This window comes from Crocodylus siamensis, chromosome 1 (genome assembly GCF_052110815.1).
Source record: "Crocodylus siamensis isolate JL-2025a chromosome 1, ASM5211081v1, whole genome shotgun sequence".
NCBI lineage: Eukaryota > Metazoa > Chordata > Crocodylia > Crocodylidae > Crocodylus > Crocodylus siamensis.
In genome coordinates, this window is record NC_143395.1 from 422032776 (window position 1) to 422058468 (window position 25693).

A 25693-nucleotide genomic window follows, 5' to 3' on the forward strand; every position below is an offset into this window, starting at 1 on the left:
TGACCGTTTGACCTCATCATCCCTTGGCGCGTTCTGGTCAACAAACGTTCCCCCAGATCCTGGTGGTCACCCCGATAAACTTATAGGTGGCCATCAGATCACCCCTGAGCCTGCGCATTTCCAGGCTAAAGAGTCCCGTGGCTCTCAACCTGTCATCGTAAAGTCCGTTTTCCTGACCTCTGATCATGCGCGTGGCTCTCCTCTGGACTCCCTCAAGCTTCTTCACATCCTTTTTGAATTGTGCAGCCCAAAACTGGATGCAATACTCCAGCCGCGGCCTCACCAAGGCCGAGTACAAGGGGAGAATGACGTCCCAGGATTTGCTCGAGAAGCATCTATGGATGCAAGACAGCGTTCTGGTCACTTTACTAGTCACAGCATCGCATTGCAGGCTCATGTTCATCTTGTGGTCAATGATGACCCCCAAGTCTCTTTCTTCTGTAGTGCTAGCCAGCGTAGCGCTGCCGAGCCTATAAGGATGCTGCAGGTTTTTCCTCCCAAGGTGGAGGGCCTTGCATTTTTCAGTGTTAAACACCATCAGGTTCTCGTCTGCACATTTGCTGAGCCTGTCCAGGTCAGCCTGGATCACCCGCCTATCTTCTGGTGTCGATGCTTTGCCCCAAAGTTTGGTGTCATCGGCGAACTTGGCCAGTCCACTCCTGACTCCAATGTCCACATCATTAATGAAGATGTTGAACAGGATGGGTCCCAGGACAGAGCCTTGGGGGACCCCACTGGTCACAGGGCACCACGATGCGTGACTGCCATCAATTACTACCCTCTGGGCCTGAACATGGAGCCAATTTCCCAGTCAGTGGATCATGGTGGACCCAAGGCCACAGTTGGCTAGTTTTGCCAAGAGGTGATCATGGGATACCAGATCGAAGGCTTTTCTGAAGTCAAGATATATGATATCAATCTCATCTCCCTTGTCCAGGTGATAGGTCACCTGATCATAGGAGGAAATGAGATTGACCCCAGCTGACTTTCTGGCTTTTGGGTGGGAGGCTAGACTTGATCTTCCGAGGTCCCTTCCAACCCTGATATCTATGAAATCTGTGAAATAATACTTGTCCCAGAGAGTACTGTCCTATTGGAGTTAATTAATTTCCTGAGCCTTAATATGGGCACATGTGTAGATGGTGACGCTTTACTGTGGAGCTGATTTGTCAGCTGGTAGAAGGGGGGAGGGGACATGGACTGAGGAGTTTTCTGACAAGAAGGGGTGGGGTTTGAGCCTTACAAGCTCATGGCAGGAGCTGGTTAGGGCAGTTTACCCATGAGTGTCACTGGGAAGGGAGCTCCTGGCAGTAGGACTTCTGAGACAAATTGCTGAGCTGGAGCAAGCAGCACTAAGCCTGAAAGCTGGCCAGGCCTTGAAATAGAGAGGCCTAGGAGCAGAGGGGCAGAGTAAGGGACCAGGGTAAGCCTTGGAAGAGACAGGCCTAGAGATAAGACAACAAGTGCAGAAAAGAGTGAGAGCCTCAGAAGGACTAGGTACTTGGGAAAAATGTCTAGCACCTTGTGGGGGGGAGGGGAAAACAAGAGGGTCTGGAGCCCAGGAGGCCTAGGCACGCCAGAGTCAGGTGACTGGGGAAGGGGACCAGGAAGAACCAGAGAGGACTAGGGTGTGTTGAAGGAGATCCAGTGCTTGGGTCCTGCCAGCAGGCAGAGAGTTGTGTTAGCAGATCACCTGCGAGGCATGGGAACATGTATTGAGGAAGAAGGGGCCCATGAAACTAGTCCCTAAAATAATGACTATGAGCGCCTGTGGTCTTAACAGTAAGACCAGTCTTGGGGCAATCTCCTTGCATCAGAAGTCATTAGCATCAAGTTGTGGTGGGTGAGCAAAGGGGAGAGGGCCCCAAGGGGAGTCAGGTTAAAAAGGGCTAAGCAGCCACCAGTGGGCATTGTGACCACACTTGAGAAAAGCACTTGCTACAATGATGTATTAGTAAAGTCCCAAATACAGAGGCTTTTCTCCTGTTGGAGGCTTAACAAAATGGACGGGCTTTGGACTGGAAGATTAACAAAACTAAAAATGGTTAATGCTTCTGTGTGCATATATATGCATATACATGAATGTAAAACTGAGCATCATTGGGAACTTTGGGTATAAATGACATTTTAGAAGGGCAGTCTGTGACTAATGGCTTCTGGTATTTATTTACTTTTTTAAGGAGAAAAGAAAATTGCTGCATCTATTATCCTCTAAAATAATCATGTATATGATATGTCTGATATTTATTAGATACAGAAAACCGGTGCTCACATACCTGAAAAATTGAGTGAGTAAGAATTTTAAAACAGCTTTCCCACTTTTTTCTGTCTTCCTTTTCATGCATAGATTTAACAGTTATTTCTTCATCTACAAGAAAGATAAAATTACACTTCAATGTTTATTATTTCACTTCTTAATCTTATGTCAGAGAAGTTGCAAATAATTGAAAAAAACTGTTACCAGGCCACTGGATTCCTAAATAAGTTATCAGTTCATATATATATATATATATACTTTTATTAGTACATGTTTAGGATTGTGAATCCAAAAAAAGATGACAAAGCCGGTAAGTAAATATTAACATTAGAAGGATGGGGGTGAGGAGGGGAATGCAACTAGGTTACAGAAAATACAATGTTAGCCAACTAAGCCTGGCGGTGGGGGAAAGGGGGATAGGGGAAGGAGAGGGAGGGGGTTCACGATGCTGAGAGAGAAAGAAGATAGATACACAGAAACTGGTTACAATGGTCTGCAATTGTGGAGGAAGTACTTTGAAGAAAGTGTCTCAGTCCATATATAGTCTCATCATGGGGGTCCTCTTCAGGTGGAGCAGGGTCATCCATTGCTGAAGAATCTTCTCGAAGTGAAGTCCATCTGGTGCAGAGCGGGGGTTCAGGTAGCGGTTCATCTGGTGGGGTCAGAATACTGGCAGTGGCCTGTGATGTGTTCCATGTAGATGTCCCAAGACCAGCAGATGGTGTCAGACACCATAAGGCATTGCATGAGTTTGGCATAGCGGCAGCAGACATAGCAGGAGACACGGCAGACACGCAGGACACCCTCATTGCTGGGGTCCCAGGCTCTGAGCATTCCCATGAGGAGTGCATCAACTGTCACGTCGGAGCCATGGCCCCTCAGGATGTCGGCCAGTAGGGCGTACTTCTCCCATTTGTGAGTCCAGGCATCAATGAAGGCTTGGCACTGGGTCTCGAAGCAGATGGTTACATCCACGATCACAACTTTCTTGACTTCTTCATTCATAATGATGATGTTGGGTTGCATCTGGCTCTTGCAGCCTGGTATAGTGCCCTCACCCTGCAGGATGGCCCTCAGCAGGTGGTCCTGGGTAGCATTGTGGAAGACTTGCCAGGCTCTGGCATGCAGCTTGCAGCTGCACAGCACATGGGGGAGGGTCTCTACTTCATAGCTGCACCATTGGCACCTCTTGTCCCGGTGGCCGAAGTGGACAGCCCCATTCAGAGACAGGCAACTGAGGCAGGACCAGTCTGTGAAGCATGTGAAGCTCCCACTGGGCATGAAGTGGTTGCTACATTCCACCAGGAAGGTCCTTGTGTGGGTTGTCATAGTGATGCGGTCAGCATGCGGGGCTGGTTGCAGGGAAACTCCCAGCTCCCAGCACTCCTCAGTCCAGGTCCAGGTGCAGCTGATGCATTTCCTGAGGTGGTGCATGGCGTTGCAGGCTCAGCTCCACAGCAAGGCAAAGTCCCCACTGTCTCTGCTGAACTCACCTTCCAGTGAGCCGCTGAGGAAGGTGGCCAAGTCACGTCCAGTCCGCTGTCTCGCGATCCTCTTGCAGGTGGTCTCCTCAAGGGCACTGACAGCAATGATACTTACCATGGCATCCAGGCAGGTCAGGAGGTGGAAGGCCTGGATGACCACCGTGATGTTGCAGAGGTGTCCCATGCGGGGGATGTTGGCACCTCCCTGCTGGTAGGGGAGATGCAGGATCTTGTTGCTGGCCCTTAACAGCAGGTGCAGCCACTTCTTGAACAGCCACCGGATCTTAGCATCTGCCTTCTTGAGCAGGGTCTCGGGGACCACCAAGCCTCTCAGGATGAACGCGATGCAGGTGATGAGTTAAGTGTTCACCATGTCTATCTTCTGCCAGGGGGCTAGCAGGGACAAGTCCAGCTTGTGAGCATTCTGCATGATCCCATTGATGGTCTCTTCTGGTGTCTGCTTGGCCCGGTAGCTGGTGGGTATCCCCAGCTGGCAGTAGGCCTTGCCATCGTGCAGGTGCCTCATCCCCTGGCTCTACTGACTTTTATTAGTAAAGGTTTAGGATTGGGAATCCAAAAAAATGACAAATCTGGTAGGGAAATACAGATTGCCCAAGCGAGGGACTAACAATAGAGGGATGGGGGTGAGGAGGGGAGCACAACTAGGTTACAGGAGACACAATGTTAACCAACTAAGCCCGGTGGTGGGGGATGGGGGAAAGGGAAGGGAGGGGGATCGCAATGCTGAGAGAGAGAGGAGATAGATACACAGAAACCCGTTACAATGGTCTGCAATGGTAGAGGAAGTGGTTCAAAGGAAGTGTCTCAGTCCATATATAGTCTCATCGTGGGGGTCCTCTTCAGGTGGAGTGGTGGCGTCCATTGTTGAAGAATCCTCTCAGAAGTGAAGGTCCATCTGGTTTGGGTGGGGGGAAGTTCAGGCGGTCCCCCCGGGGTCCGGTCCGGTGGTGGCTTGTCTGGTCTGGTCAGAATACTGGTGGTGGCCCGTGATGTGTTCTATGTAGATGTCATGGGACCAACGGATGGTGTCGGACACTATGAGGCAGCACATCAACTTGGCATAGCAGCAGGTGATGCGGCAGGCACACAGGATCCTCTCGTTGCTGGGGTCCCAGGCTCCAAGCCTTCCCACAAAGAGCATGTTGATCGTCACATCGTAGCCACGGTCCCTCAAGGTGCTGGCCAGCAGAACGTACTTTTCCCACTTGCAAGCCCAGGCATCAGTGAAGGCTTGGTGCCGGTTCTCGAAGGGGATGGTGACATCCACGATCATGACCCTCTTTGCCTCTTCATTGGTGATGACTATGTCGGGCTGCATCTGGCACTCGCAGCCCAGAATAGTGCAGTTCATGGAAATCTCTCCCTTTGCAGCCAGGATGGCCCTCACCAGGCGGTCCTGGACAGCATTGTGGCAGAGCTGCCAGGCTCTGGTGTGCAGCTTGCAGCTGCATGGCACATGTGGGAGGGTCTCTGCCACGTAGTCGCACCGTTGGCACCTCTTGTCCTGGTGGCCGAAGCACATGGCCCCATTCAGAGGCAGGCAGTTGAGGTGGGTGCAGTGGAGGAAGTGCCAGACTGTGAAGCACGTGAAGCTCCCACTGGGCATGAAGTGGTTGCTGGAGTCCCACTTCAAGGTGACGTCGAAGACCTTGCCCTGGTCGGGTCTGGCCCTCAGGTCACCGGCATACTTGTTTCGGACAGTGTCCTTCAGGAACCTCTCCTGGAAGTTCCTCGTGCGGGGCATCACGGTGACACGGTCGGTGTGTGGGGCTGGTTGCAGGGAGACTCCTAGCTCTTGGTGCTCCTCGGTTCAGGTCCAGGTGCAGCTAATGCGTTTCCCAAGGCGGCACGTGGTGTTGCGGGCTCGGCTCCACAGCAACACAAAGTCCCTGCTGTCTCAGCTGAACTCGCCCTCCAGCAAGGTGCTGAGGAAGGTGGCCAAGTCACATCCGTCCAGCTGCCTCGTAATCCTCTTGTGGACAGTCTCTTCAAGAGTGCTGGCAGCGATGGTACTTACCGTTGTGTCCGGGCAGGTCAGGAGGCAGAAGACATGGGTGACCACTGCAGTGTCGCAGAGTTCTCCCATACAAGGGAAATAGGCATCTCCCTGCCAGTAGGGGATGTGCAGGACCTCATTGCTGGCCCTTAGCAGCTGGTGCAGCCACTTCTTGAGCAGCCACCGGGTCTCAGCATCCACCTTCTTGAGGGAGGTCTTGGGAACTGCCAGGTCTTTCAGGATGAATGTGATGAGGGTGATGAGTTAGGTGTTCACCATGTCTATCTTCTGCCAGTGGGCTACCAGGGACAAGTGCAGCTTGTGAGCATCCTGCATGATCCCGTTGATAGTCTCTTCTGGTGTCTGCTTGGCCCAGGAGCAGGTGGGCATCCCCAGGTGGCAGTAGGCCTCACCGTCATGCACTTGATCTTAGCCAAAAGGCCAAGAAGCCTACAAGCACACACTAGCCAATTGCTCTTCAGGAATGATGGGGTTGGGGGGAGGACAGAGCGCAGCCACCCAGCACCCTACACTGCTGCTGCCTCCCAGGACTGGGCAGGGAGAGAGTGTGGGGGGGGGAAGCTTGCCCCACCATCCCCTCGGTCCCCCTCAGCCAGCAAGCCATGCCACCACCACCACCAGGAATCAGGGCCAGGGGGAGGGAGGGTGTGGTCAGAGGTGGTGGCCTGGCTCCCTAATCCAACTGCTCCATCGCCATCACCTCCAGGGAGCAGGTCTGCAGGGGTGGTGAGGCCACCATTGCTGGCCTTGCCCCCTGCTCTGTACCCTCTGTCCCTGCCATCATGGCAGCATGCCACAGCCACCTCTTCTTGTCTGGAATGTTCTTGGAGCACTTTGGTTGTATCATTCAGCATTGTGATTAGCTGCCAAGACAACCAATCAGAGTGCAAATAAAGCATTACAGACAGACAGACAGACTAAGGCTTTCATTTATTTATTTATTTACACACACACACACACACGCACACAGTGTGTGTGTGTGTATATTAGGGCTGTACACAATTTCAATGGGTGTTTTGTTTTGAAGATGTTTCGATGTGTTTCAAGCTCAAAACAGGAAAATTGAAACAAAACCAAAGGCTTTTAAACAGCTTTGAAATTAAACAAAGACACAGTCCCATCAGTAACCAGCCTACCAGCAGCACAATGTGGATGGGCATGCACCGCAACCCGAGGGTCCCCTCTGGGTCTGCCGCCTCCCACTGTAGTGCCTCAGAGGCCTCCACCCAGATGAAGCCATGGTTCTGGGCTCCACACAGACGGAGTCTCTGGCTCTCAGCTGCGGGGCCTGCCTGTCACTTTTTCAGACGATGGGGCCGGGAGCATGGCCACCTCCCCTTGCGGGGTCTGCTCCCTAAGGGGTCTCCAGCGTGCCCGCTGGAGGAGCTCCAGGTCACAGTCCAGAGACTGCGCACCATCAGGGACTGAGAGCAGGAAATTGACTCCTACTGCCAGGCCCTTCTCCCCCGGGAGGCAGAGGGTAGAACCATGGTCTCCCTCCAGGACAAAGCAGGACTCGAGTACCACCTTTACTGTCCAGCCCAGGGGTCAGACCAAGGTGATCAAGGGCCCCAAGGCCTGCCACACCAAGGTCCCCACCCTGCTGGAGCTTTGCAACAGGTATGAACCTCTTGCAGCCCCAGCAGAGCCTGCTATGTTGTCAGCGGGGGCCAGCGGAGGCCACACGTTCCCAGTACATGGTTATCATGGGAGACTTCAACTACCCAGACATCCCATGGGAAGAGCACTTGGCCAAATCCGAGCGGTCGGAGAGCTTTGTCTCATGCGTGGATGAGCTCTATCTGATGCAACAAGTCTACGAGCCAATGAGAGGTAAAGCACAGATCAACCTGGTTCTGGCAATAGGGGATGACCTAATCAGCAACCTAACAATTGAAAGGAAGCTGGGTGACAGTGACCACGAGCTGATCAACTTCACCATCCACTGTAAAGTTGGCAAGTCAGTCAGCAATACAGAAGTCCTTGACTTCAGAAATGCTGACTTTGACAAGCTCAGGAGGCTTGCCAGTGAGGCCCTAAAGGGACACAACCCAAAGGGGAGGGGAGTTCAGGATGAGTGGTTGCTCCTCAAAGGAGCGATCCTGGATGAACAAGCAAAGTCTATCCCATCTCACAGGAAAGGCAGCAAAAGGGCACAGCAGGCCCCTTGCCCCTCCAGGGACCTAGCAGACCTCCTGCATCTAAAAAGAAAGACCTACAAAGGATGGAGGACTAGATCCACCTCCAAGGAAGAATACTCTGCACTGGTCTGGACTGCAGGGAGTGAACCAGGAAAGCCAAGGCTGTGACTGAATTCCAACTAGCTACAAGTATCAAAGACAATAAAAACTCCTTTTTTAGATATGGAGGGAGCTGGAGGAAAAGCAAGAGCAACATTGGACCCCTGCTGAACCAGATGGGACAACTGATGCCCAGAAAAAAGCCAACCTACTAAATGGGTACTTTGCGTTGGTCTTTCGCCAGTCCTATGGGATACCTCTGCCCACCATGGGACAGGGAGGCCAAAGTGAGGGAGATTCTTTGCCCTTGATTAATGCTGATCTTGTGAAGGAACACCTTGAGAAGCTGGATACCTTCAAGTCAGCTGGCCCTGACAACCTACACCCCAGGGTACTCAAGGATTTGGCTAGCATCATAGCTCAGCCGATGACACGGCTCTTTGAGAACTCCTGGCGCTCTGGTGAAGTGCCAGCAGATTGGAAAAAGGCCAGTGTGGTGCCTGTCTTCAAGAAAGGGAGGAAAGTGGATCTGGCAAACTATAGACCCATCATCCTGACCTCTATCCTGGGGAAAGTCTTAGAAAATATTATCAAAGAGGCCATTCTTAACAGACTGGTTGATGGCAACATCCTGAGGGATAGCCAGCATGGGTATGTTGTGGGTAGGTCTTGCTTGACCAATCTCATTTCCTTTTATGCCTAGTTGACCTATCAGCTGGACAAAGGAGAAGAAATTGATGTATATCTTGACTTTAAAAAAAGCCTTCAATCTGGTATCCCATAATCACCTCTTGACAAAACTGGCTAACTGTGACCTCGGCCTCACCACAATCTATTGGTGGGGAATTGGCTCTGTGGTAGGATCCAGAGGGTGATGGAAGTCAATTGCCATGGTGCCCTGTGACCAGTGGGGTCCCCCAAGGCTCTGTCCTTGGGCCTATACTATTCAACATCTTCATTAATTATGTGGACATTGGTATCAGAAGCAGACTGGCCCAGTTTACTGACAACACCAAATTCTGGGGTAAAGCATCCACACCTGAGGACAGGAGGGTGATCTAGGCTGACCTTGACTGGCTCAGGAAATGGTCAGATGAGAACCTGATGGTGTTTAACACCAAAAAATGTAAGGGAAGAAAAATCTGCAATATCCTTATTGGCTAGGCAGTGTTACACTGGCTAGCACTATGGACAAAAGGGGCTTGGGGGACATAGCATCATAGAATCATAGAAGTTGGGTCAAAGGGACCTTGTAGATCTTCAAGTCCGACCCCCTGCCAGGGCAGGAGAAAAAACTGGGCTCAAATGATCCCAGCTAGGTAGGCATCAAGCCTCTTCTTAAAGACCCCCAGGGTAGGAGCCAGCACAACTTCCCTAGGAAGTTGGTTCCAGACCCTAGTCGCCCTGACTGTGAAGTAGTTCTTACAGATGTCTAATCTAAACCTCCTCTCCAACAACTTGTGGCCATTATTCCTTGTTATGCAGGGCGGGGGGTGGGAGGTGCTTGGGGAAACAAGGTCTCTCCCAAACCCTTCTGGTCCCCCTTAGTGAGTTTATAGATGGTCACCAGGTCCCCCCTCAGCCTTCTCTTGTGAAGTCTGAACAGGTTCAGGTCCCTCAGTCTCTCATTGTAGGGTCTGCCCTGTTGTCCCCAGATCATGTGTGTGGCCTCCTCTGGACCTTCTCCATGTTGTCCACATCCCTCCGGAAGTGGGTCGCACAGAACTGGACGCAGTACTCCACCTGTGGCCTGACCAGTGTTGCATACAGGGGTAGGATCACCTCCCTGGCCCTGCTTGAGATGCACCTGTGGATGCACAGCAAGGTCCGGTTAGCCCCACCAACTGTGACCTTGCATGATTGACCAGAAGATGAATACGAGCCTGCAATGTGATACTGTGGCTAGTAAAGCAAGCAAAACCCTTGCTTGCATCCACAGATGATTCTCAAGTAAATCCCAGGATGTCATCCTCCCATTGTACTAGGCCTTGGTGAGGCCGCAGCTGGAGTACTGTATCCAGTTTTGGGCTCCACAATTCAAAAAGGATGTGGAGAAGCTTGAGAGAGTCCAGAGGAGAGCCACGCGCATGATCAGAGGGCAAGATGACAAGGTCAAGCGGTCACAAACTCCTTCAGGACTGTTTCAGGCTGCACATAAGAAAGAACTTCTTTCCTGTCTGAGCCCCCCACTGGACGTGGTTCAAGCACCTACTTTGAACACCTTCAAGGGAAATTTGGATGTTTATCTTGCTGGGATCCTATGATCCCTGCTGACTTCCTGCCTCTGAGGCAGGGGGCTGGACCCGGTGATCTTCTGAGGTTCCTTCCAGCCCCAATATCTATGAATCTATGAAACATTTTGAAAGTTTTGAAATGGTTTCAAGTTTCAAAGTGGAGCTTGCTACATCTAAACAGAAACTAAGGAGAGGGAGGAGGAAAAGCGGGGAAGGACTGCTCTGATATTGACATCCAGCTCCCTTTCTGATTCTCCAGCTCTCTGATTACTTCCCTGAGCTCCCTGATCATTTCCCACAGCTCTTCCCGGCGGGGGCACAGGCCCCCAGTCTCCATGCAGAGTTCAGGCTGCCACTGAAACTGCGGTGGTATCCTGCTGAAACCCTGTGCACAGATCCGAGGGCCTGCACCCCACCGAGGAAGAGATGGGGAAATGATAAGAGAGCTGGGGGAAGTGGTTAGACAGCTGGGGAATTGAACCAGAAGCTGGGTGAATGTTCAGGTGCCTGAATGTTTCCCCAGTTCCCAGTTGGATTCCCAAGCTCCCTAATCTTTCCCCAGCCCTCTGATGTCTTCCCCCATCTCTTCATGCAAGGTGTGGTCCCCCAAAAGATATGGGACGATAGCAGGCTGCCACTGCCAGTTGGGACCAGGTCTGGGCAAATCCTGCGTTGAGTGCGGGGAAGACTGGTTCTGCTGCTGGTCCCAGTTGGCAGAGGCAGCATGCTGTCATCCTGCACACAGTTCTGGGAGCCCACATCCCCAGGAGGGCTGTGGGGCTGTGCTGGACCTCTCCTGGGGGTGTGCGCCCCCAGATCTGCATGCAGGATGGCAGGGTCTGCCACTGATGCCTGGGGCCAGCAGCAGCAGCAGTCTTCCCAGTGCTGGGCGCAGGCTGTCCCCAGCACTGGCTCCAGTCAGCGGCAGCAGCCTGTCATCCTGCATGCATTCTGCAGGGACCTGCATCTCTTGGAGGAGTCCAGCACAGCCCCACAGCCCTCCCAGGGTGCGGGTCCAGATCTGCGGACAGCATGCCAGGAGGCTGCCACTGCCGGCAGGTGATTCAAGTTTTGCTTTCATCTGTTTGAGGTTCAGTTTCACAAAAGCCCCTACACCTATCTCCTTGAAACTTGGCAAGGGGCATCCCTGAAATTGTCATCTGAATCAGGCAAGAAATGACAGAGTTATAGGCATTTTCATGGTTCCCCATTATAGCCTATGGGCAAAACGTCTAAACCTGTCAAACCGGTGAAACAGTTTCAATGAAACAAAACAATACAGTGCTTTGAAATGAAACAAAATAATGAAATGAAATACTATCCCTTCAAAACAGTGAATGGAAGTTTCGCACAGACCAACTGGCGGCTGCAGGAATGGTGCTTCGAGGAAGGCTTTGGCTTCCTCAGCCACGACCGGCACATCACGACGAGAGACATGCTGGGGTGGGACAGGCCCCACCTTTCCCCTAAAGGTAAGCTTGTGTTCTCTTCTAGGTTGGCGGACCTCCTCCAGCGGGCTTTAAACTCGGCTCATCGGGGGAAGGGGAAGATGAGGGTGGAGGAAACATCGGACTGCCAGAGCAAACAGCACCCACAACTACAGCCCAGCCCAGACCAATGAGTGAAGCAATCAAACAGGTAAGAGAGAGGGGCCAGGGTAATGCTGGGACTCGGGGGTCAACACACACACCCACAGGAGGCCTCAAATGCCTCTACACAAACGCTCGTAGCATGGGCAACAAGCAGGAGGAACTCACCCTCCTGCTGGCTGACACCAGCCCGGACATAGTGGGGATTACAGAAATGTGGTGGGACAAAACGCATGATTGGGTGGTCAATGTCAAGGGCTGTAGGCTGTACAGGAGGGACAGGATAGGAAAGAGAGGTGGGGGCGTGGCACTCTATATTAAGGAGGAATACACATCCTCGTTAATTAGCAAGGAGCCAGGGGAGGGGCACTCTGAAGTGCTCTGGGTTAGAGTACAAGGCAGTCGATGGGAAAAGGACTTAAGGGTGGGGGTCTACTACAGACCTCCCAACCAGGGAGAGGAGCTTGACCAGGAATTCTTGGCTCAGCTCACAGAGGTGGTGAAGGCTAGGGATGTGGTTTTCATGGGGGACCTGAATTTCCCGGACATCTGCTGGGAAGAGCAGTCAGCCAGGTCTGACTGCTCACGTAGGTTATTGGACAGGACCTCCATCTAACCCAGGAGGTGCACAGCCCCACCAGGGGGGATGCCTTGTTGGACCTAGTGTTGGCCACGGGTGATGACCTGGTGAGGGGGCTGTGGGTGCTCTGGTGAAGTACTGGAGGACTGGATGAGGGCCAACATGGTCCCCATCTTCAAAAAAGGCAGGAAGGAGGACCCGGGAAACTACAGGCCGGTTAGTCTCACCTTGATCCTAGGCAAGCTGTTCAAGAAAATTATGCTGGCACACATCCAGGAGGGGCCAGTAGGGAACTGCATGCTTAGGGGAAACCAACACGGGTTCATCAGTGGCAGGTCCTGTCAGACCAACCTGGTGGCCTTTTACGATCAGATTAACAGATCATTAGACGCAGGGGGAGCAGTGGATATAGTCTTCCTGGACTTCCGGAAGGCTTTTGACACTGTCTCTCACCCTGTTCTCATAAAGAAACTGGGGGGCTGTGGTGTAGACACCCACACAGACAAATGGGTCGCCAATTGGCTGGAGGGCCACACCCAGAGGGTGGTAGTGGACGGGTCCTTCTCAACCTGGAAGGACGTGGCCAGTGGGGTCCCCCAGGGCTCGGTCCTCGGGCCCACACTGTTCAACATCTTCATCAGCGATTTGGATGAGAGGGTAAAAAGCACTCTGCTCAAATTTTCTGATGACACTAAGATGTGGGGGGATGTGGGCACACTGGAAGGATGCAACAGGCTACAATCAGACCTAGACAGGTTACAAGGGTGGGCGGACAAGAATAGGATGGGTTTCAACACAGACAAGTGCAAGGTGATGCACCTCGGGAGGAACAACTGGCACCATACCTACACTTTGGGGAACTCCCCTCTTGTCAGCACGGAGGCGGAAAGGGATCTGAGGGTCATCATTGACTCCAAGATGAACATGGACCAGCAGCGTGGGGACGCGGTCAGGAAGGCCGACCACACCTTGTCCTGCATCCACAGATGCATCTCAAGCAGGTCCAAGGAGGTGATCCTCCCCCTCTATGCGGCACTGGTCAGGCCACAGCTGGAGTATTGCATCCAGTTCTGGGCGCCACACTTCAAGAGAGATGTTGACAGCATGGAGAGGGTCCAGAGGAGGCCACTTGTATGATCGGGGACAGCAGGACTGGCCCTATGAGGAGAGGCTGCGGGACCTGAACCTGTCCAGCCTCCACAAGAGAAGGCTGAGAGGGGACCTCGTGGCCTGTTACAAACTAGTCAGGGGGGATCAGCAGGCACTGGGAGAGTCCCTGTTCCCCCGAGCACCGCCAGGAGTGGCCAGGAATAATGGTCACAAGCTGGCAGAGGGCAGGGTTAGGTTAGATATCAGGAGGCGTGACTTCACGGTCAGGGCGGCTAGGGTCTGGACGCAGCTTCCAAGAGAAATGGTGCAGGCCCCTACCCTGGGGGTGTTTAAGAGGAGGTTAGATGAACACCTTGCTGGGGTCGTTTGACCCGAGTACTCTTTCCTGCCATGGCAGGGGGTCGGACTAGATGATCTGCTCAGGTCCCTTCCAACCCTAGAAACTATGAAACTAATATGTATATAACATGAACCTATATATATGTTGGTTCTGAGAAGAACCACTGTGGTTACTAACCCTATCTCAAGCATACTGATCTGAGGATGGTGCCTTAGTAATAACTTCTTTTTTGGGTCTAGGGTCCCTGTAGTTTCAACATCACGTTGACAGCTCATGTGCAGCTGACTTCCTCTAGGATCCCTACATCTAGTGCAGGGTTTCTTTTCTCCACAATGCAGTCTCCATCTCCCACAAACCTATCAGCGTGACCCATGCATATTGTTCTTCACTGTCTAGCCTTGCATCTGGCTGTGACAAAACACACCTGGTGAAAATTCCCTGTCAAAACTGCAGCAACAAAGCTGAAGCATTTCTGTACCTGCTGTGCTGTCAAGAAGATATCTGAGAAACAGGTGGACAATGATGGTGGCATCATCTATATTTCTGCCAAGTGACTCTGCTAGGAATGTTATGTCCTTTTCAAGGTGGTCCTGAAAGAATTCTTCCACAACTTGTGGCTTCTCTTTCATTAGATTCAAAACCGACTGAAAGACAAAGTGTTTCCAGAATTATCTCTCACAATCATTTGTCTCACAAACAAATATAGCCTACACAAAGTTACCATCATAAGTAAGAGCAAGATAACACTAGACAGCACCGTTCAGTAACTGAGGACAGACAGGCATTGAGATAAGACACACTGTAATTTTACTGGGGGCATTTGTTTTCTAACCTGGCGCTCTGTAATGGTCCCCAGGAGCATGGAAGAATGGAGCAGCACTCTTGCGAGGCAGACCGAGGCTGGAGGCAAGTCCCTCTCTGCTTCATTCTTCCGTAAGCCAGGACTCTCCAAAATGTATCCTCTCTCTATTATATCCTTAGACCTGTGTTAAGAAACAAAAATTTGCTTTAACTGGATGAAGGTTTCACTCTTTCCCCAAAGCTCCCTTCTTTAAGGGTTTCACCTTCCCCAGTTGCCAATAAGAGAGGTCCATGGCTCTGAGAAGGGAGGAAAATAAGGTGGTAATTAAGGAGGGGAACAAATCACTTCCAGTGAATTCTACTCAGAACATTTGTCCAGTTTTCTAGCCCAATAAACAATTTAGAATATACAATTCTAAATTTCTTTTTAGGTTCTATCCAGTGATTTTGAACTTACATGTCGGCTTCAACAAATCCCACCACAGGTTTGTGAGAACTCCCACCAACAGGACGGCTACAGGGACATATTTTCTTCTCCATGGGAAGTCCACACTGTTCCCATGGGAAAAAAGACAACATTAAACATGTCATTAAAAGCAATGCAAAAATTGCCCAGTGTTTCATTAGGCTATTGGTAGAACAGCTTTGTTGGGTAATGCTGAGAAAGAAAGAGACGTTGAAGAATGCAGAAATGTTCAGAGTGGCAAACAGGAGGAATGGCAACTGCTGTACATTAGCCTAGAGAGAAGAACCATGCAGTGCAGAAGAAGCTGTTATGATGACTGTAACACCATATAATTTGTTCTCTAATTCAACTGGCACAGGCCCATGATTAAGATAATGAAAATTATATTCTAATTCTGTGGGTGTTGTCTTCAAGCACATTATTTTTGACCGCAACTGGTCCAAAAAACCCAACTTTTCTCTCAGAAAATGCTAATACAACCATGATAAATTATTTTGAAAGAGTGACTCAATCTTGCCAAAGTTTAACAGGACAGTTTAAATGAAGAGATAGGAAGGGGAAAAAAGGTGGGGGGGTTGCGCTTTATGTTAGGGAAAAATATAGCCGTTCTACCTTCCAAATGGGACCAGAGGAAGGCTTAACTGAGACCCTGTGGGTCAAGCTCCAAGGAGGGCGGGGGGAGGGATCTGGCGGTAGGGGTTTACTACAGGCATCACGTCAGGAGGAAGAGCTGGATGTGCAATTCTCCAGGCAGCTGGGGGAGGCCGTGCGTGCAAGGGATGTTGTGCTCATGGGGGATATGAACTACCCTGCCATCAACTGTGAGGAGCAGGCGGCCAGGTCGAGCCACTCACGAAGGCTCCTGACGTGCGTCCAGGACCTGCACCTCATGCAGGAGGTGCTCGTCCCCACGAGGGAAACGCCGTCCTGGATCTGGTGTTAGCCTCTGGGGACGACCTGGTGCGGGAGGTGCTAGTACAAGGGAGGCTGGGGACAGTGATCACGAAGTGATCCAGTTTGCTATTCAGAGAAAGGTGGGGAGGGTAATTAGCTCAGCGCAAATGCTTGACTTTAGGAAAGGCAACTTCGCTGTGCTCGGGGCAGTAGTCAGGGAGGCACTCGGAGCCCGGGCATAGCTAGTCTGGGGGCCCAGGAAAGTTGGTCCTTCCTCAAGGAGGCTATCCTTGGGGCGCAGCAGGACGCAATTCCTCTGTGCAGGAAGGTGGGAAAAGGGTCCAAGAAAACTTCATGTCTGAGCGCGGATATCCAGGCTGGCCTGAGGGCAAAGAAAAAAGGGTACTGGCGGTGGAAGCAGGGGCACGGACCCAGGAGGAGTACACCTCCCTGCCCCGAGCTTGTAGGGATTTGGTGAGGAAGGTGAAAGCAGCACTGGAGCTTAGATTAGCTTCTGGGATTCAGGATAACAAAAAGTCCTTCTTCAAGTATATAAGTAGCAAGAAGAAGCCTCGGGGTAACATCGGACCCCTACAGGGCAGGGCAGGGCAGTTGGTGACGGACACGTGAGAGAAGGCAGAACTCTTCAACAAGGTCTTTGCCTCTGTGTCCCTGTCCGCTGACAATGGGGCGCTCTTGGGTGACAGTGCAGAGAGGCCCTGGGAAGGATGCGAGTCCCCTGACTGCTAGTTCAGACCTAGTTAAGGATTACCTGGAGGGCTTAGATGTGTCCACGTCGGCGGGCCCGGATGACCTTCATCCGCGGGTGCTGAGGGAATTGGCTGGTGTCATCGCAGAGCCATTGGCACGGCTGTTCGAGGACTCCTCGTGCTGGGGCCAAGTCCCTGAGGACTGGAAAAGGGCCAGTGTGGTCCCTCTTTTCAGGAAGGGGAGGAAGGAAGAGCCTGGCAACTACAGGCCAGTCAGCCTCACTTCTGTCCTGGGGAAGGTCTTTGAAAAAATTATCAAGGGCCACATTTGTGAGAGCCCTGCAGGGGAAGGGATGTTGAGGGGTAACCAGCATGGGTTCGTGCCAGGCCGATCCTGCCTGACCAACCTGGTCTCTTCCTATGACCAGGGAACAAAGAGCTTAGATGGGAAGGAGGAAGTCGATGTCGTCTTCTTGGACTTCCAGAAGGCTTTGACACAGCATCCCCCCCAATGCTGGTGGGCAAGCTGAGGGGCTGTGGCATGGACGAATGTATGGTCACATGGGTGGCAAATTGGCTCCAGGGGCGCACCCAGAGGTGGTGGTGGAAGGGTCGATGTCGACCTGGGAGGGGTGTGGGCAGCCGAGTCCCCCAGGGCTCGGTCCTGGGGCTGGCGCCGTTCAACATCTTCATCAGCGACCTGGACGAGGGGGTGGAGAGCACCCCGCTCAAGTTCGCTGATGACACCAAGCTGGGGGGTAAAGTGAATCCACCGGCAGGCAGGGACCACATCCAGGCAGACCTGGATAGGTTGGAGAAGTGGGCAGATCTGAACAGGATGCGGTTCAACAAGGACAAGTGCAGGGTGCTGCACCTGGGGAGAGGGAACCAGCGTTATGGTTATAGGTTAGGGGCTGCCCCTCTCGGCAGCACAAAGGCAGAGAGGGATCTTGGAGTCAGGACTGACTCCAGGATGAATATGAGTCGCCAACGCGATGAAGCAATAGGCAGAGCCGACCGCACTCTGTCTTGCATCAACAGGGGCATCACTGACAGGGCCAGAGAGGTCTTGCTCCCCCTCTATGTGGCACTGGTCCGGCCGCAGCATCCAGTTCTGGGCGCCACACTTCAAGAGGGATGTGGGGAACCTGGAGAGGGTCCAGAGGAGGCCACTCGTATGGTTGGGGGCCTCCGTGGCCAGCCCTATGAGGAGAGGCTGAGGGACCTTAATCTCTTCAGTCTCCGCAAGAGGAGGCTGAGGGGGGATCTTGTGGCTGCTACAGCCTTCTCAGGGGCCACCAGCAGGGACTCGGGGAAAGTCTGTTCCCCAGGACCCCCCTTGGGGTCACCAGGAACAATGGCCACAAGCTGAGGGAGGATAGGTTGAGGTTAGATATTAGGAAGAACTACTCCACGGTAAGGGTGGCCAGAGCCTGGAACAGGCTTCCCAGAGAGGTGGTGCTCTCACCTTCCCTGGAGATCTTCAAGAGGAGACTGGACAGGCACCTGGCTGGGGTCTTATGACCCCTCCCACCTCCAGTGCGCCTTCCTGCCCATGGCAGGGGGTCGGACTCAATGATCTGACTAGGTCAATTCCGACTCTATGATTCTATGATTCTATGAAATAAAAACATTGATCCTGGGCAAGTGAATAGGGAGAGGAAACAGGCTAGTTTGCAAACAGTTTGTGGGGAGCAAGAGGGTGAAGGGGAGGATGAGCCAAGCACCAGATCCTGCTCTGGGAAGGTACTTGAGCTGGGGCTGCCTGTGTGTTGGACTGGCTGAGTGTGTGTTTGGTGGGATGTTAGGGCTGTGTGAAACACAGAGGCAACCTGAGCAACCTGATTTGCAACCTGATTTTCCCCAGGTGTGGGGCCTGGGGCAAATCAGTCCATGTGGGGCCCCACCCCCACTCAAATTCCATGGGCCCTGGACCCAAAGAAGCTGCTGCTGCTATTGGCAGTGCTATTGGTGGTGGGGAGGGGGGGAGAAGCTCACTAAGCTTGCTAACCTCATCACCAGAAGACAACTTCCTAAAGCTCAAAACACACTGAATGGATCCAGGCCATACCATGCTAAGACATGCAAAACCTGCCAACAATATCTCCTGTATGGAGCTGTCTTCACAATGCAATACATGCCCTGTTGGGAAATATGTAGCAGGCACCAACCAATAACTGCACCATAATGAGCACACCCCAAAAATCTACCAGCGACAAGAACAGAACACCACCTGTCTCCAATCTGTCAGGCTGATCTTCAAAGAATTTACAAACCACTTTTCACAGACCAGCCTAAGAACTGCAATTCATCAGCCTCCTAGGTCCAGAAACTCATGGGCTCGATATACACAGTGGAATTCTGACACACTGCAACCTGCTGGACATCTGACTCCCCAGGTACCTCTCCATTTTTACCTTCACCCCTTCTCCCCGCCCCAGTCGCAGCCTGTCCTTCACCCCCTGATGCCTCCATTTCCACTGTCACTCGCTTTCTTGCCTGCATTGCATGCCAGTCTCTCGCTTCCTTTACTATTCTTTCCATCCAGGAACGGCAGACACACCAACTACAGGTGGTTCCTCAGCCTGACAAAGGGTTTTTCAACGTGAAAGCTAGCATCCCAGGCAACTAAGCTGATCTCACCTGGAGTCTCACAACTCCACTGCAAAAGCACCTGCTTGGATCCTGGTTTGGTGGAGACTTCTTTTTGGGCATGCTCCTGCTGGTGCCAGGCTGAGGAGGAGCAAGAGCAAGGGGGTGGTGCCTGCAGAGATGCATCAGCATCCCCATGGTGCTTGTGTGTTTTGTTCCCTTGCTGCAGCTAGTTTTGGCTCTGCAGTTTTGGCTCACTTCTAGGGTGAGGATGCATGTGCAGCTTCTGCAATTTCCCCCTCCTCAGTGGGCAGAGGCACAGCAAGATGAGGAGTGGACTCAGCTGAGCCACTTGCTCCGCACCCTCTACTGCAACCTCCTCTGAAGTGCCTTCTGGGGAAGGAGACCTGGCTCTAGGGGAATCTTGAGGGGTGGGAGCAGACTCAGAGGATTCCACCTCTTTCCCCAGAATTTCCCTTGCCACGGCACTCAGATCTAGATGCAGCTCCAGCTCTTCCTCAGGCACTGGAAGTCTTAGCGTATGAAGTGAAATGGGGGTGGAGGAGACTGTCATGCTGGTGTTGCTGCTTGTTGTCATGGTGGTGGTGGTGGGAAGTTATGGCTGGTGCTCTTGGAGGGAATGCAGACTGAGGCACAGGCAGTAGCACTGTTCCCCTCTCCTTGCTGCCTGTAGAACTGGAAGCCTCATTCCTGCTTGTTGTAGCAGGCATGAGGCTGTATCTCAGGAGAGTTTTTTGAGTGGGGGGGACTTACACATCTCCCTCTACCCACTCTTCTGCCCCTCCCTGAAGGCTTGCCAGCTGCCTTTCCAGCGCACTGCATGATGTGTTTCATAGTGTCTTTGCCTTGGTGTGCTGGAAAATACGTGTGTTTTTCTGTAATGTAATCTGATCTATGTAATATATGTAGATGAGATAATTGATGTAAGTGTACTTATGTAATGTATGCATGTATTTAATACATCAAATATATAAATGTATGTAGTATGTGTTCCTGAATAAATTCTATATTATAATGTGCAATATATGCTGTGCTTGCGTGCACAGTGAATGGAATGCACACTGTGAGAGAAAGCTCAGATTTCTTTTCTGGGGGAAAAGAATCAAAATACACTAAAAAAAAACAAAAAGAGGATTTTGGGGGAGGAATAAATTGAAAGGAACAAATGAATATAATAAAAAAAAAAGTGTATAGAAAGCAAAAGGTATTGATGAATCCCACTTGGTAGCAAGTAAGAAATGAATGGCAGACTTTGTTTTCTGATGGTGCTAACCATCAGACCCCAAGGCAGAAAGCAGCTCAGTTGCTGCCTTTTATGCTGTTTTTCCATCCCTCCCCCAGAGCACTGGGATTGGAAGGGACCTCAGGGAAGGATCACAGTCACTGGCCAGCTACACAGTTTATGAGAGCAGTCCTTTTCCCCCCTCTTCCCCCTCCCACCCTTTACCTTCTGTTTCCTTGCAGGCAAGCCCAGATTCAGCTTCAAAATGTTTTGAAACTTTTGAAATGTTTCGACTGCCCTTGTTTCATTTTGAGACTGTTTCAAAGCCTTTGATTTTGTCATGATTCCACTGCTTTGAGATTGAAATGAGTTGAAACAGCACTGAAATGAAACAGCCGGCAAAATGCTGTGTGTGTTAGGGGCATGTTCTCTGAGCAAATGGGAGTGCTGCTAATTGAGTGTTTCCTGGGTGATTGCTTCCCATGTTAAGTCAAATGCCCAAATGAGGGGGTGGAGCCATGCCCAGCAGGGTATAAGGAAGATTCCCAGAGAAAATATTCCAGTTTGCAAGTCAGTTCACAGGTCAGTTTGTTGCCCCCCTTTTGAAGGGGAGCCTTTAAGGTAAGCTGTTTCTTTCATTAAGAGTACCTAGCCTACATATATTTCATGTAAGTGGGTAAAAAAGGAGCTAGACCTACACTTAAGCCCCTTGCTTAACTGGAGTCCCAAGGGTAGTTTGCTAGGGGGTTGCCTGGAAACTCTCTCTTCCTTCACTGTAAGCTTTGTGAGAGGAAGCAGGGGAAAGAGAACCTTCCAGGACCAAGGAGTACTGAACAGGCCAGCTTACAGGGGAGCTTCCTAAGGAAGGTCTACTTGGAGAGAGGGGCAGAAGGAGAGAGGTGGCAGATTATGAGTCCCAGAGAAATGGTTAGATGATGTCACAATGCCAGAGACATGTCCACTGCCAGCTCTTCCTCTGCTTGTACCTATGAGGTGTCTGCCCAGGCAGGACCACTCACCACCTCTGAGGTCCTGGGTTGGCATTGTGGAGACTGCAGGTTTCAGGTTCCTACTAGTAACAGCCAGGTGGGGGAGTTCCTGCAATATGAGTGGTGCCTTCTGGTGGTGTCTCTCAGCCAGGAGGCAAGAGACATACGGGAGGAGGTGGTAAGGCTATGAAGTATCCTTTTCCCTGTGGACTTCTTTGATTCAATGCTTGAGGAGACTCCTAGGACTGTGGAAGAAGGCCTGCCAGAGGCAGCTCCAGAGAAGAAAAAGGATGTGAATGCCCACAAAAGTGGAAACTGGAAACTTGTAACATCTGGCAGCAAGTAGATGTCCTAATCTCCACTTGCAGTGGTTTGCCTGAAGAAAAGATATGGATCCCTAGAGACTGGGGAGGAAGACCATATTCCACTGGTGGAGAAGTCTGGGCCAGACATCCCCCAAGTTGGGAGGATTAAGACCACTGCCACCGAGAGGAAGTGACTGTTGATGGTGGTTGGAAACTCCCTTCTGTTGGGCCTGACCTGCTGCCTCAAGAAATATGCTGCTTTCCTAGACCCCAGAGCTGTGATGTCACAGGAGAATTACCAAGATATAGAATAATTGAAAATGTGGGTTGGAAGGGACTTCAGGAGGTCACATCTAGTCCAACCCCTGCTCCAAGCAGGACCATCCTCAACTAGATCATCCCAGCCAGGCCTTTGTCATGCTAGGCCTTAGAAACCTCCAAGGATGGAGATTCCACAACCTCTCTGGATAACTTGCTCCAGTGCTTCACCACTCTCCTCGTGAGAAAGTTGTTCTTAATATCCAACTTCAACTTCTCTTGCCACAGCTTGAGCCCGTTGCTCCTTGTTCTGTCATTTGTCAACACTGAGAACAGTTCAGCTCCATCGTCTTTGTAAAGACCCTTCAGGTAGTTCATCTGGCCCTCTGACTACTATCCCATGCTGGTCTTCCATGTGGGCACCACTGCTGCTGCCAGGGTTGACCCTGAGCAGATCAAAAGTGACTACAGGGTCCTGGATGCAAGGATGAGGGACACAGGGGCTCAGGTGGTATTCTCATTGATCCTTCTGGTCAGGGCCTGGGCATATGAGCCAAGGAACAGAACAGAGTTCTGGCAGCTGCTGGAAACAGCTAAGGACAACCCCTGGCTGAAAGGATTTGAGTTTCTTGGTGGAAGAAGGGGAGCAGAAAATCTGGTTACAATCCAAATGTACTCAGCTCAGATAAAGAAAGATGACCTGAATTTCTGGCTCAAGAGATATTGTGAGAAAGTAGGGGAATTGAGACAAATTTAAGATCTGAACAGGGACTGGAGAGCTAATGCATCACTGAAAAGTGGACCTGGGATTCTAGATGGGGTACATGGAAGGGTGGATGCTGTAAAGAATGCCAAAACCAGCAGGTTCTCTACTTTCTGGACATAGGGCCCCAGCTGTGCATTAAGGGTGCACTGTGTTTATCAAGGAATTTGGAGGGCTGTTAGTGGTCTGTATATCCAAAAAGTAGAGAAAATGCTGGTCTTGGCCACTCAATGTACCATTCTGTTCAATAGCTGTTGATGCACAAAATGGGTGACCAGTTGTAGCTGGCTTTGGTAATGAGTGCCCCTCTTCTCAGATGTGGAGGTCCCACATTCAGTCATTGCTTAAAGCTCTGCTGTGCTGCTGGGTCAAAGTTACATACAGAAACAGTTTTTCATGCTGGAGCTTGGAAACCACTTGGGAAACCATCAGTGAGGTTTTCTCTATCAAAACATGAGGTCTGGGCCAGGTGCAGGAGGGGTTAGGTGCAATTTTAGTATGGATCACATGAATCTATCCCTTGCACCTTAGGACGGAACAATCCCATGCACCAATACAGGCTGGGGTGATTTGCTGGGCAGCAGCTCTGCAGAAAAGGCCCTGGAAGTGACAGTGGACAATAAGCTTTTTGCCAAGAAGGCTAACGGCATCCTGAGCGGCATTGGTAGGAGCATTGGCAGCAGATGGAGGGCAGTGATTCTTCCCCTCTGTTCAGCACTGGGGAGGCCACATCTGGAGTCCTGTGTTCACTTTTATTCCCCTGACTACAGAAAGGATATGGACAGGTTGGGAGAAAGTCCAGCAGAGGGCAATGAAAATGGTTTGGGAGCTGTGAGACATGACTTGTGAAGACAAGCTGAGGGAACTGGGTTCATTTAGTCTGGATAAGAGAAGACTGAGGGGGGATTTAATAGCAGCCTTCAACTCCCTTCAGGGGGCTGCAAAGAGGATGGAGCTGGACTGTTCTCAGTGGCGGTAGATGGCAGGACAAGAAGCAATGGGCTCCAGTTTCAGCAAGGGAAGTTTAGGTTAGATATCAGGAAGACTTTTCTCACTAGGAGGGTGGTAAAACACTGGAACAGGTTACCCAGAGAGATGGTGGATTCTCCATCCTTGGGGGTTTTGAAGACCTGGCTCAACAAAAATTGCGCTGGGATGATGTATTTGGGGCTGGTCCTGCTTTGAGCAGGGGGTTGGACTAGATGTGACCTCCTGAGGTCCCTTCCAACCCTAACTTTCTATGATTCTATCATTCTATGAATCTCACCTTCTATTTCTATGGAGGGTGGTTCATATGTGACATCAGCCTGGGCCTGAGAGCCTCTGTGCTCATGGCAAGCCAGTCGGCCCTGATACAGACCCATGGGAGCAACTTTCAATTTCAAAGCAAGACAGGTGCAGACAGGGGCTCTAAAATGCTTAGGAAAATGGATAGTCCATCAGATGAAATGAGACTGGAGGAGCTGGACTTATTGAGTCTGGCAAAACAAAGGCTGAGAGGAATCTGACTGCTGATAGTAAATGCATCAGGGGAGGCTAGCACCAGGGAGGCAGGAGATTTAGTGGAGTTACAAGCAACGATGGCACAAGAGCAAGTTGGGGTGAACTGGCCAACAGTAAACTTAGGCTGGAAACTGTGAGGTCCTTAACTACGAGAACAGTGGAGGATCTAGAACAGAGTCTCAGTCAGCTGAGTGGGGCAAAACTTTTCACTGTTTCAGGCGGATTCCTGTCAGCTTCCAGCCCAGAGGACTGGACTTGATGGTCCCAGTGGCCTCTGCTGCCCTTGTGTTTGAATATACAGGTTATAGACAAGGAGATGTAACAAGAAGCTATGATGACACTTAATGGCTACTTACATTATCAACGCACCAGAAATGTCCACACGTGCACCCTGCATGTGAAAAAGAAATTGGATTACCCAGTTACCAACAGAAAATTGGTGGAAGTATGTGGGCAACTCTGCTGGGGTAGTCAGGATGGCCCCATCAACGCCATCTCAAGGGGCAATTTGTGGGTGTACCTCTTCCTCTCCATAAAATAAATAACCTCATGCAATGAATCCTGAGTGACTGGATACTTGGTCCAACTGAAGTGGGACTGGTGCAGGGATCTGCCTCACTCCTGTGTGTCACACAGCATATTCCCAAACAGACCTCTATTTTGGTGTTCATGGGGGTCATGGGGAGAGGGAGGTTGCAAAGGGGACTCTTTTGGGAATACATCTGTAGGGGTAAGGGAAATGGAAGGTCCTCAAGTAAGCACCCCTCATGCTATGAGAATGGGGTGCTGGCCAGTACCCAAGAAACACTAGTGAATTATTTCCCTGACACTTACTCCACAACCTTTGAGTTGAAGTCGTTTGCCAGTTCTTCGGGTCAGAGAGGAAGTCATCTGGCATGGTGGGAAGATATGTGTCCTTGCAGAAAAAACAAACCCAAAACCAGTTTTACACCTCTACCACAGCACTTAGTTTTGGTGGAAGGGAGGGTGCATGTTATTGCTCAGAACAGGAGCAGGTCACTGTGTCTGTTCAGGAACTGATCCACATTGTCTCCTGCTCCTGTCCTGAGCAAAAATGGACAGTGTAAACTTACAGTGGAGGGGGAGGAATGGGACACCATCACATGTAAAGGTGACCAGACATACCATGATATATCCCTGCCCCAGGGAACTTTCAGAATATGCAGACAAGAAATGGGAGCAGAAACCAATGGAAAAGGAAGGTTTAGAGACTTGCCCAAAGTCGCAGAAACAATATGTGGCAGAGCTGGCAGAAGAACCTAGCTCAACCCAAGGT

General features: G+C 51.2%; 1 protein-coding gene across 1 annotated transcript in view; it reads right to left on the reverse strand.

Moving 5' to 3' along the window:
• The window catches only part of LOC149875606 (E3 ubiquitin-protein ligase rnf213-alpha-like), a 137517-nt gene that overhangs the window by 33644 nt on the left and 78180 nt on the right, over positions 1-25693 (reverse strand). The window contains exons 24-29 of the mRNA XM_090031798.1: positions 25231-25312; positions 24753-24787; positions 15131-15225; positions 14705-14855; positions 14351-14516; positions 2277-2368 (exon numbers count right to left, since the gene is read on the reverse strand). Coding sequence (XP_089887924.1) covers positions 2277-2368; positions 14351-14516; positions 14705-14855; positions 15131-15225; positions 24753-24787; positions 25231-25312 — 621 coding nt within the window. The remainder of the gene's footprint in view (positions 1-2276; positions 2369-14350; positions 14517-14704; positions 14856-15130; positions 15226-24752; positions 24788-25230; positions 25313-25693) is intronic.